This window comes from Somniosus microcephalus, chromosome 4 (assembly GCF_052327205.1).
Source record: "Somniosus microcephalus isolate GS21.2 chromosome 4, FLI_Smic_1.0, whole genome shotgun sequence".
In the NCBI taxonomy this organism is placed as follows: Eukaryota; Metazoa; Chordata; class Chondrichthyes; order Squaliformes; family Somniosidae; genus Somniosus; species Somniosus microcephalus.
Window position 1 is genome coordinate 216,974,826 of NC_140990.1, and position 12,861 is coordinate 216,987,686.

General features: G+C 38.9%; 1 protein-coding gene across 5 annotated transcripts in view; it reads left to right on the top strand.

Annotated features, from left to right (window-relative positions):
- Nucleotides 1–12,466, top strand: part of LOC147120218 (E3 ubiquitin-protein ligase HECW2-like) — a 424,776-nt gene extending 412,310 nt beyond the window's left edge. For 4 of the 5 annotated variants that reach the window (XM_085985828.1, XM_085985830.1, XM_085985829.1 and 1 more), the window contains one exon: nt 9,996–12,466. In XM_085985828.1, coding sequence (XP_085841954.1) covers nt 9,996–10,107 — 112 coding nt within the window. In that variant the 3' untranslated portion in view covers nt 10,108–12,466. Of the gene's footprint in view, nt 1–5,318; nt 5,395–9,995 lie in introns of all 5 variants that reach the window. The other variant, XM_085985831.1, reaches the window with a different exon arrangement.
- Nucleotides 12,467–12,861: the final 395 nt, after the last annotated feature.

Below are 12,861 nucleotides of genomic sequence, written 5' to 3' on the forward strand. Positions count from 1 at the left end.
GGCTAGGTATTCTGCGGCGAGTGTCTCACCTCTTGACTCCCCAAAGCCTTTCCACCATCTACAAGGCACAAGTAAGGAGTGTGATGCAATATTCTCCATTTGCCTGGATGAGTGCAGCTCCAACAACACTCAAGAAGCTCGATACTATCCAGGACAAAGCAGCCCGCTTGATTGGCACCCCATCCACCACCTTAAACATTCACTCCCTCCACCACTGGCGTACCGTGGCTGCAGTGTGTACCATCTACAAGATGCACTGCAGCAACTCACCAAGGCTTCTTCGGCAGCACCTCCCATACCCGCAACCTCTTCCACCTAGAAGGACAAGGGCAGCAGGCGCATGGGAACACCACCACCTACAAGTTTCCCTGCAAGTCACACACCATTCTGACTTAGAAGTATATCGCCAATCCTTCATCGTCGCTGGGTCAAAATCCTGGAACTCCTTACCTAACAGCATTGTGGGAGTACCTTCACCACACAGACTGCAGCGGTTCAAGAAGGCTGCTGCCCACCACCTTCTCAAGGGCAATTAGGGATGAGCAGTAAATGCTGGCCTTGCCAGCGACGCCCACATCCCATAAACAAATTTTAAAAAACTTTTATTTCAATATGGATATTTCTAATTACTGCAAAATCAAAAAATCTAATCTTTACCTAATTGGTCACAGACTACACCACAGACTAAAGTCCTGTTTAAGACTTCAGTTGTACTGCATATACCAAACTGAGACTGTTTTGTGTTTGAGTGGATAGCTGTCACATAGACCAGAGTCAGGTTGCTTGGATTTTTCAGTAATTCTAAAGCTAGTTGTAGGCCCCAGGACATGGACACATGATGACCCACACATGTTCATGTACACATCATGCCAAGTGCAAATATCGAAAGTGAATATTTAGGAAGAAAGCTTTGCTGAACATATTATTGGGCTTTAGATACAAAATAAAGCATTTTCAATATCCATTGTTTGTGAACTCCAATATTAGGTTCCCATGAACTTAGAAGGAAATAAAGAATGTACCTTTATATAGCACCTTTCAAATCCCTGGGCTGCGCAAATAGAGGTAAACGAATATGATTTGGTTGGGATTACGGAAACGTGGCTCAAGGATGGCCAAGACTGGGAACTCAACGTCCAGGGGTATTCGATATTCAGGAAAGATAGGCAAAAAGGAAAGGGAGGAGGGGTAGCATTATTGGTTAAAGAAGGGATTAACACAATTGTAATGAAGGATATTAGCTCTGATGAGGTGGAATCTGTATGGGTAGAATTGAGAAATACTAAGGGGAAAAAAACATTAGTGGGAGTGGTATATAGACCTCCAAACAGTAAGGCGGAGGTTGGGGATGGCATTAAAAGGGAAATTAAAGAAGCGTGCAATAAGGGCACAGCAGTCAGCATGGGTGACTTTAATCTACATATAGATTGGGCTAACCAAATTAGTAACAATACTGTGGAGTAGGAATTCCTGGAGTGTTTACGGGATGGTTTCCTGGACCAATATGTCGAGGGACCAACCAGAGATCAGGCCATCTTAGACTGGGTATTATGTAACGAGAAAGGATTAATTAGCAATCTTGTTGTACGAGGCCCCTTGGGTCGGAGCGATCATAATATGATCAAATTCTTCATTAAGATGGAGAATGAAGTAGTTGATTCAGAAACTAGGGTCCTCAATTTAAATAAAGGAAACTACGATGGTCTGAGGAGCGAGTTGGGTAGGATTGATTGGAGAATGGCACTCAAAGGGTTGACGGTGGATAGGCAATGGCAAACATTCAAAGACCGAATGGATGAACTACAGAAGTTGTTCATCCCAGTTTGGCATAAAAATAAAACAAAAAAGGTGACTCAACCGTGGCTAACAAGGGAAATTAGGGATAGCATAAGATCCAAGGAGAGGACATACAAATTGGCCAGAAAAAGCAATAATCCTGAGGATTGGGAGCAGTTTAGGATTCAACAAAGGAGGACAAAGGGATTAATTAAGAAAGGGAAAATAGAATATGAGAGTAAGCTTTCAGGGAACATAAAAACTGACTGTAAAAGCTTTTATACATATGTAAAGAGGAAAAGATTGGTGAAGTCAAGCGTAGGTCCCTTGCAGTCAGAATCGGGGGAATTTATAATGGGGAGCAAAGAAATGGCAGACCAACTAAATACATATTTTGGTTCTGTCTTCACAAAGGAGGACATAAATAACCTCCCAGAAATACCGCGGAACATAGGGACTGATGAAAGGGTGGAACTGAAAGAAATCAGTATTTGTAGGGAAATGGTGTTAGGAAAATTGATGGGACTGAAGGCCGATAAATCCCCAGGGCCTGATAATCTACATCCCAGGGTACTTAAGGAAGTGGCCCTAGAAATAGTAGATGCATTGCTGGTCATCTTCCAGAACTTGATAGACTCTGGAACAGTACCCATGGATTGGAGGGTAGCTAATGTTACCCCACTATTCAAAAAAGGTGGCAGAGAAAAGGCGGGGAATTATAGACCGGTAAGCCTGACATCGGTAGTGGGGAAAATGCTAGAGTCCATTATAAAAGATGTAATAGCAGAGCACTTGGAAAGCAGTGACAGGATCGGACAAAGTCAACATGGATTTACAAAAGGTAAATCATGCTTGACTAATCTACTGGAATTTTTTGAGGATGTAACTGGTAAATTAGATAAGGGAGAACCAGTGGATGTGTTGTATTTGGACTTTCAGAAGGCTTTCGATAAGGTCCCGCATAAGAGGTTAGCGTGCAAAATTAAGACACATGGAATTAGGGGCAAGGTATTGACTTGGATAGAGAACTGGTTGGCGGACAGAAAGCAAAGAGTTGGAATAAACGGGTCGTTTTCCGAGTGGCAGGCAGTGACTAGTGGGGTACCGCAAGGATCGGTCCTAGGACCCCAGCTGTTCACAATATATATTAATGATCTGGACGAGGGAATTGGATGTAATACCTCCAAATTTGCAGACGACACAAAGCTGGGTGGGAGGGTATGCTGTGAGGAGGATGTCATGAAACTCCAGTACGATTTGGACAGGTTGGGTGATTGGGCAGAAACATGGCAAATGCACTATAATGTGGATAAATGTGAGGTTATCCACTTTGGTGGCAAAAACAGGAAGGCAGATTATTATTTGAATGGCAATAGATTGGGAGAAGGGGAAGTGCAAAGAGACCTGGGTGTCCTTGTGCACCAGTCGCTGAAGGTAAGCATGCAGGTGCAGCAGGCGGTTAAGAAGGCAAATGGTATGTTGGCCTTCGTAGCAAGAGGGTTCGAGTACAAGAACAAGGATGTCTTGCTGCAGTTGTACAGGGCCTTGGTGAGACCACACCTTGAGTACTGTGTGCAGTTTTGGTCACCTTACCTGAGGAAGGACGTTCTTGCCATGGAGGGAGTGCAGCGAAGATTCACCAGGCTGATACCTGGGATGGCAGGAATGACGTACGAGGAGAGATTGTGTCAATTGGGCTTGTACTCACTGGAGTTTAGAAGATTGAGAGGGGATCTCATCGAAACCTATAAAATTCTGTAAGGTCTGGACAGACTAGATGCAGAAAGGATGTTTCTGATGGCCGGGGAGTCCAGAACCAGGGGTCATAGTCTAAGGATAAGGGGTAAGCCATTTAGGACTGAAATGAGGAGGAATTTCTTCACCCAGAGAGTGGTGAACCTGTGGAATTCTCTGCCACAGAGGGCGGTGGAGGCCAGTTCATTAAATATATTCAAGAAAGAGTTGGATATATTTCTTAAGGCTAAAGGGATCAAGGGATATGGGGAGAAGGCAGGGACAGGGTACTGAATTTGGATGATCAGCCATGATCTCATTGAATGGCGGAGCAGGCTCGAAGGGCCGAATGGCCTACTCCTGCTCCTATCTTCTATGTTTCTATCCCAAAGCGCTTCACAGCCAATGAAGTACTTTTGAAGTGTATTCACTCTTGTAACGTGGGCAAGCAAAGCAGCCAGTATGTGCATAGCAAAGGCTCATAAACAGCAATGAGATAGATGACCAGTTAATCTGTTTTAGTTGTATTAAGTGAGTGGGCAATAAGGTGGCAGATGGAGTATAATGTGGGGAAATGCGAGACTGTTCACTTTGGTAGGAAGAATAGAAAAACAGAATATTTTTTAAATGGTGAGAAACTATTAAATGTTGGTGTTCAGAGAGATTTGGGTGTACTTGTACAGGAAACACAGAAAGTTAGCATGCAGGTACAGCAAGCAATTAGGAAGGCAAATGGCATGTTACCCTGTGCCATTTGAGTATGCGCCAGAAAAACTATGGGATGTCACCGTATACTCTCTTTTTTTGAATTGGCAGAAAAACGCCACCCTGAAAGTCTATATAGTTCAGGCTAAACTACATAGAATTATATAGAATTTACAGGACAGAAACCAGCCATTCGGCCCAACTAGTGTTTATGCTCCACACAAGCGTCCCATCCGACTTCATCTAACCCTATCTGCATATCCTTCTATTCCTTTCTTCCTCAAGTACTTATGTATACCTTTAAGGGGAAGCTAGATGCTATTCGCCTACTCCTTGTGGTAGGAAGTTCCACATTCTAACGTATCTCTCAGTAAAGAAGTTTATCCTGAATTCTTTATTGGATTTTTTTTGTATCTATCTTGTATTTAAGGCCCCTAGTTTTGGACTCCCCCACTAAATGGAAACATCATCTCTCTCTAATTTATTGTAAGAATTAAGATTACATAGGAGCAAGAATAAGTGGACAGCAGATGAAACCATAATAAAGCACTTCAATTTCATACTTACTATAATCTGTTTTTGGAATCTAACAATGAATTATTTCAAGATTCTTGGAATCTTTTTATCATAATTCTTTAACTGACATTATATACCATACGCGAGCTCTTAGCATCCCACTGTTATCTTTTCAAAGTCTAGTTGAATCTTAACTAGGCTATGGTACATATATGTCAGGAGGTCTCGGAGTGCAGAACTGTCAATTAAACGAGACTTTGAAGAGATAACAGCTGCCTTTCGTACCTGATTTCAGGCAGATTTTTAAGCCTCCCAGACAGTACAATCTTGTTACACCCTTCTTTCCCCCTGCCCCACTAACCCCAGCCCCCCCCTCCCCCCAAAAGTGGGGCAGCTATTATAGACTGTGTACCTGACTCTTACATTGGCATGTCCCACATGCATTGCCTGAGGAAACAAATTAAATCATTTTGTCCTGACGGGGGATTTCCTGCACGGAATTAATATAAACTGAAGTGAGTCAGCTCCCTTTGGGGCTGGCACCTACACTCTAGGCAGGGTTTATGTATTCTTCACTTCCTTTACAGGCACAGACAACAAAGAATTTGCTTCAGAGTACTACTAACAGAAGCCCAGTTTTAAATTTACTGCACTACTTAACAGGTACAAATTCATATTAAAAAAATAAAATGTAGAATTTCTTATAAATTGAAACAGGACTGATGCTAGATTGTCACAGCTACTTTACAGTAATGGAAAGTTGGAAGTATATCCTATGTGTATATTCCTGAAAAAATAATTATGAACAGAATTGAAAGGCAAACATGCAGATTTATATTTATTTGAAGATGTTCAATGAATCCGATGAATTCCATTACTGTTGATGTGATATGGTAAGATTTCTTTTAAAGAGCATTCATTCAAAATTATCTTGGCCATTCTGCATGTTTATATGCTGAAAGTCTCAGGCATAATTTATGTCCGACATAGCATTCAGTAAATGAATCCAGGGTTTTAAAGGAAGCAGGTGAGTACATTGCACAGGCCCTAACTGTAATATTCCAAAGCTCTCTTGATTCAGGAACCGTTCCTTTAGATTGGAAAATTGTGCACGTCACTCCGCTGTTTAAAAATGGTGAGAGAGGGAAACCAGGGAATTATAGACCAGTTAGCCTAACATCTGTTGTCGGGAAATTGCTGGAGTCTGTAATTAAGGATAGAGTGACTGAACACCTCTCAAATTTTCAGTTGATTAGAGAGAGCCAGCATGGATTTGTAAAAGGTAGATCATGCCTGACAAACCTGATTGAATTTTTTGAAGCGGTGACTGAAGTAGTGGACAGAGGAATGTCTATGGATGTTATTTATATGGACTTCCAGAAGGCATTTGATAAAGTCCCTCATAAGAGACTGTTAACTAAGGTATTGAGGGCAAATTATTGACCTGGTTAGGAAATTGGTTGAGTGGCAGGAGACAGGCAGTAGGGATAATGGCTGGGTACTCCAATTGGCAGGAGGTGACTAAGTCGTGTCCCGCACCGCAGGGATCTGTGTTGGGGCCTCAACTATTCACAGTATTTATTAATGACTTAGATGATGGCATACAAAGTTATATATCCAAATTTGCCGATGACACAAAGATCGGTGGAATTGTAGGCAATGTAGATGGAAGCATAAAATTACAAAGGGATATCGACAGATTTAGTGAATGGGCAAAACTGTAGCAAATGGATTTCAGTGTAGACAAATATGAGGTCATCCACTTTGGACCGAACAATGATAGAACAATGTACTTTCTAAATAGTGAAAGGCTAAAAATAGTGGAGGTCCAAAAAGACTTGGGGATCCAGGTACATAGATCATTAAAATGTCATGGTCAGGTACAGAAAATAATCAAAAAGGCTAATGGAATGCTGACCTTTATATCTAGAGGACTAGAGTACAGAGGGGTAGAAGTTATGCTGCAGCTATACCAAGCCCTGGTTAGACCACACCTGAAGTACTATGAGCAGTTCTGGGCACCACACCTTAGAAAGGATATATTGTCCTCGGAGGGAGTGCAGCGTAGGTTTACCAGAATGATATCCGGACTTCAAGGGTTAAGTTACGAGGAGAGATTATACAAATTAGGGTTGTATTCCCTGGAATTTAGAAGGTTAAGGGGTGATCTGATCAAAGTTTTCAAGATATTATGGGGAACAGATAGGGTAGATAGAAATAAACTATTTCCACTGGTTGGGGATTCTAGGACTGGGGGCACAGTCTAAAAATTAGAGTCAGACCTTTCAGGAGTGAAATTAGGAAACATTTCTACACACAAAGGGTGGTAGAAGTTTGGAACTCTCTTCCACAAACGGCAATTGATGCTAGATCAATTGTTAATTTTAAATCGGAGATTGATTGCTTTCTGTTAACCAAAGGTATTAAGGGATATGGGGCAAAGGCAGGTATATGGAGTTAGGTCGCAGATCAGCCATGATCTCATTGAACTGCGGAGCAGGCTCGAGGGGCTGAATGGCCTATTCCTGTTCCTATGTTCCTAATCAATTTGTGTTCGAGTACTTAAAGTATATTTTTAACTAAACTTTCAAACATTGGTCTTAAACAGACACCAGTCTACCTAAAAGCTGTGATCATATCATCATTAAAATAACAATGTTAGTCGGCCATCTTTTTAATAGTTTAAGCTGATCCTAATTACATGTATTAAATGACTTCCACAAAGAACTTTGTGAATTTAGGGTTTTTAAATTAAACTGGCAAACAAAAGGTGCCAACTGCTTTAACTTGTTTCATGTATTTAAACTGTCACAGAAAGCAGAGCCTGACTTTTAATTCGTTTGTGGCCAGAGCTGTTTGTTTGGCTCACATCTTTGTGACCATTGAGAGAGAATTTTCAACTTTAATATTTCCTGCCCTAAACAAGTATTTTGCCAAAATGTTGTAGTGTTATAAATAATGCACTTTTCAAGTTATCCTCTCTCTGCACAGCAACAGTAAAGTATCCTAATGAGGAAATTAAAACATTGCTGATGAATGTATAATAACATTTAAACAAACAATTTGAATTTTGAATTCTTAAAAAGATCCAAGAGAAAACATTGATGGAGTGTTGGTTAATCAATGCAACTTAAAATAGTTATTGGTGAGTACATGAGAAGCCTTGATGTTCTCTGTCCATACCAGATAGATCATGATATAAAGATCATAAGCCGAAATCCAGAAAGTTACTTTCCATTAGAATTATCTACTACTGAATATGCTTTGTACACAATGTTTAAAACAACATTGGGATTTCTGGACCTTCTTGTCGGTAACATTCGGCTTAGGCGATGGTAATGGCAATTTGCAGAGAATCTGAAATAAAGTTAAGATACAAATCAGCTGTGATCTCACTGACTGGTGGAACAGGCTCGAGGGGCCATGTTCCTGAATAGAGTGCGATGTCAATGATGAGCATAAAAGCCCAATTAATGTCGTTCGCTGCCAAACCCACAGTCTGGTCCAATATGAACAGGGCATAAAGATTCAGAGATATTGCCTATTCACTAAAACACAACAGCAGTCTTAGCCATACAGCACTACCTTATTTACTGAATCTACAGTTTTGTCAGCCGAGGTTAAAGGAGCTATATGCATCATTTCATATTTTCTTAATTGCAAAAATAACATACCTCTTATGGAGAGCTTTTATTGCTTTTAAAATAAATTGGGAATTGGTTCCTTTATCTAGCTCATCCCATCTGCCTCTATCAGCTGGAGTGATGCATGGATTAGTGATGTTTGCCACATCCATCACCATCAGTCCTTGGGAAATGTGGGATTGTGCTGCATACGAACACAATTCCCAGCTATAGTCTATTTAACGTTTTACCATATACGAAATGGCAGTTCTGGAATGAAAAGGATCCTGATCCATGTGTTATCAGTACAGACCCTCACTGAATGTGACTGGCTTACTGAATGAATATGTATTTAGTGTCAGCCATGGCCGGATGTATTTGGAGCTACATATGTGGAAGCCTCACAAAGGGTAAGTAGTTTATATTGAAAGTGACTCCACTATGCTGTAAATCATGGCTTTGTAATTTCCTTTTGCTTTTTCTCACTGGAATTGAAAGAAAGTGGAAATAATACAATGGATGTTGGGTATTCCAGGTTTCATAGTGGTAATAAAAGCCATTTATTAAATCTATAGAGTATGATTTCGCTGTCGCTATAGATGCTGGGATAGCCCCACTTCCATAATGTTCTTTTGCTTTTGCTATCCAGCAAGAGAAAGCAAAAGAAAACTACTGAAATGGTACTCACATCTGCAGTCAGGTAGCACACGAAGTTAGAAGTAGGAAAAACATTGGAAGTAACAGGACAGAGGGCCAATACGGTACATCAATGGAAATGTACAGCAGCTATATTTGCAGGATTAAAATATGCCACATACATACTGAATTGAAGAATACAGTATTTGCTCTATTTTCACAGAAGTGAATAGGATCCACATTTTCACTTCTTGCATCATTGTGAAGCTGGGGAAGGCTGGGTTCCACACAGGACACTCAAATACACGAAAAGAGCACTGCTCACTAGCCTCCCAAAATCGGTATGATTTTTAATGATCAAAAATCATTTCTGTTTGATTATTAAATATGAATGATGTTACAACAGGGTAACAGATTTTGCTTTTATTTTAAAAGCTTACTTTATCTTGCAGAGCTGCATTAATGCTCCAGCCAATGTCTATCCTTTCCTATGTGAGATTGTCGTTTTCAGATAATTTCCATGTGATGGACACAATTTGCTTTAGCTATGTTTAAGTTTTGGTACAAGTTGATGCTTTCAGTATGTGGTGGACGTGCAACTAAACATTTGCTGACAACTCTGGATGTGGGTCTTCCAACAGTGACCACATTTAAAAGTATTTCATTGGCTTTAAAGTGCTTTGGGACATCCTGAGGTCATGAAAGGAGCTAAATAACTGCAAGTCTTTGTTTCTTTCTTATTAACAAAATACATCAAATGTTCAGTCTTACTTTATTTATGAACATTTGGTGGGTATTGTTTATCTCGATTTTATGTTACAATCCATGGAAATTAGATTGGGAAGTAACAAGTCCACACCATTATGAAATCAGTTTGTGTGAACCAGTTCAAATAATCCCTTTTAATAATCTTTGTTCCCTGAACTGCTATTATTATCAAGCTTATTATTGTGATGCTTAAGATTGTGGGACGTAGTAACAGCAACATTTTTCTTGGTTTTACAGGGCTCATACCTGTTTCAACAGGCTAGATCTCCCTCCATACCCATCTTTTTCTATGTTGTACGAGAAGATGTTGACTGCTGTGGAAGAGACGAGCACTTTTGGACTGGAGTAACAAGATGTGCTGAAGTGTAAGCATATTTCTTCTACAGGATCTTTTCTCATGGACCTCCTGGAAGCGGAGGATGCGATGGCAGATGCAGACTCACTTTGGTGAACTCCTTGCGGGATTTGGATTAACAAAGAATTGTTCTTCATAGACTTACAGGACCTACTGGTGAGTTAGTATGCATGCAGAAGATGAAGCAAGGTTACGGAGTACAGACAATCACTGCACACATTCTGCTGAATTATTGTGTGTCTGGTATGAGAAATGAAGGGAAGAAACCGAAACCTTGCACAGTGGTCACCTCATACACAGTATTTGGCTACTTCTGTCGAGTATAAAAATACTAAATATGCTTTTGTAAAGAAAAGCAGTTCAGAAACGACCAAGGCTTGCACAGAGACAGATCGATGCTACTTCGGAATGACTGTGAAAATACTATGAAAATGGATGATTTTTTTTCATGGGGTATACTTCAACACCTGAAGAGCTAGGTTTATGTTTTTTTTAAACTCAATGGTATACCTATAGCTTCTAAAGCTCCAAGCAGAAAACAGATGTACTTGTTAATGAAATAATGGTCTTTATATACCTGTTATTGCATGGTATACAATCACAAAGTATGGAAATGTCTAGAATTACAGCTCCATTGTTACTTTGGCACATTAAAAATGTCAACAGTTGTGCAATTCAGTTTTATTTAATCTTTTTAATAGATTCTGTACAAGTCCTATATAATCTTTAAACTATCCAAACCTTGTTGGATTTGAGGGAGATGTCTAAGCAGTTCACTCTTTGTGCTTGTTCTAATCAAATTTGTTTAGGTTATCTGCTCCAGGGCATCAAAAAGATTGATGCCTTTTTTTATTTTATACAAAGTTTTCAGAAACAGGAAAAAAGAACTTTTTTAAAAATTGCACTGAATGTACCAAAGTAAAAAGGGATAAAATTGCACCGTTCATATAAAGTAGGTACGATGGTATGCAGAATTATAGAAACTATTTTTCAGATCTCTTATATTATGCCTTGAGCAATAGGACTGCATACAAAAAATATGTCTTAGCTTGTTTTAAAAAATTACCTCCCTCACAAACAAGGCAGAATAAATAGCTTTGCAGCAGTAGATCAGACATATCTGCTCTATGCAAACTTAAATCTTGTTAACAGCATTTTCCTTGATAAAGAAATGGGGTTCAAATTACTATAAAACAGAGTATTTTCACAGTACTTAAGTGAGGGCAGTTGAAGACTTTTTTAACCAAGGAAATTTAATTTTACATATTGAATGGTACGCTATTAACAGTGGCAATTTACATGAAAAAACCATTGACTTTGGGGCTATAAGTAAAAATTTACTGATGTAAAAATACTCTGTTTTCCAGTACTTATTGTCCATGTAAAATTCCAGCAGTTTCTGTTCTTTTATATTACTGCTAACATTTGAAAACAGAACATACTCCGTTAATGTGTGCTACTTCAGATCAACAGTGCTCAAGTAAATTCAGAAATAAAATGAATGCGCACACTCTGGTTAATCTGCTACAGCTCAAAGCGATTTGAAGAAAAATGGATTCTAGTCTAAAAGATTAAAATTTGTTTTTAAATTTATATTGTTTTAACCATTCTGTGATTGCAAACTTGGCTAGATCCATACCTTAGCCCTTCTGGGTACAAAGTTTGAACTCCTGTATCTCTATTACCCAACCACACCTTAGCACATATTGATGCAATGGACCATGTGGACAATAGTGTTCAATTTTTTGATTTGGATGTTGCATCATTTTTTAAGAATTTCTTGCCAATATACAAAACTCATAGTAACATTTTTTTCTTATCCACTGATGTACGAGCTGTCCATTGACTTATTGTTTTATATAGGATAGGGTTGGTGCTGAAATAGCCATACACATGACTGAATAATGTAAAAGATGTTGCATGGATGTCAATTTTCTTTACATGAAAAGAAAACATTTAGCTCTGGTCATGGCATAAACACTGACATTTCTGGTACAATTCAATTTTGTTTGACACTTAAGTTCATAATATAAATGAATATATAACACACATGGCTAATATGACACAAACCAATGGAACTGTGTCATAGCCACATTTGCAAATTAGTGTTCTGCTTCATGTTTGAATCAGTCTATTGGGATTATGCAGAAATTTGTACACAGTTGCTATTGACTACACTTAAGATTATTGTTACGTTTTTGTCAACTATGATTTAATGGAAAGAAAATGTTTTTAATGTACCAAAATATGAATTACTTTGTTTTATTTTCATAATAATGTATATATTTTATTTAAAATCATGCTGCATCATTTAAAAATCATTAATTGGAAATAAAGATTCATAGAAACAACAGTGAATATGAAAGAAAGATTTTATTTATTGCAAAACAGAATTTTTACATTAAATATTAACTTCTGCCCACTACTTTGTTCAGGTTGTATACTGGATTATTCATTGGTAAGTTTGTCTGTTTGGATAAAATTTATAGAATTTGATGTTATTTTCCTGTTCTGACAATTCGCTGCAGTAAAATTAAAGAGCATCTCATTCAGTGCATTGACTCACCCACTCCACATACTGTGTTCTTAAGAGCTGCTTAGAAACAATCAACAATGTCTCCAGAAAAACTACAACCACTATACTAATTTGTGAAGAAAGACCTTCATAACTTGCTTGTGCCCAAAGCACCAGTGAGTTATTTGACTGATACCTGCTGCCATTATAAAAACAGACCTTAAACTCTCCCT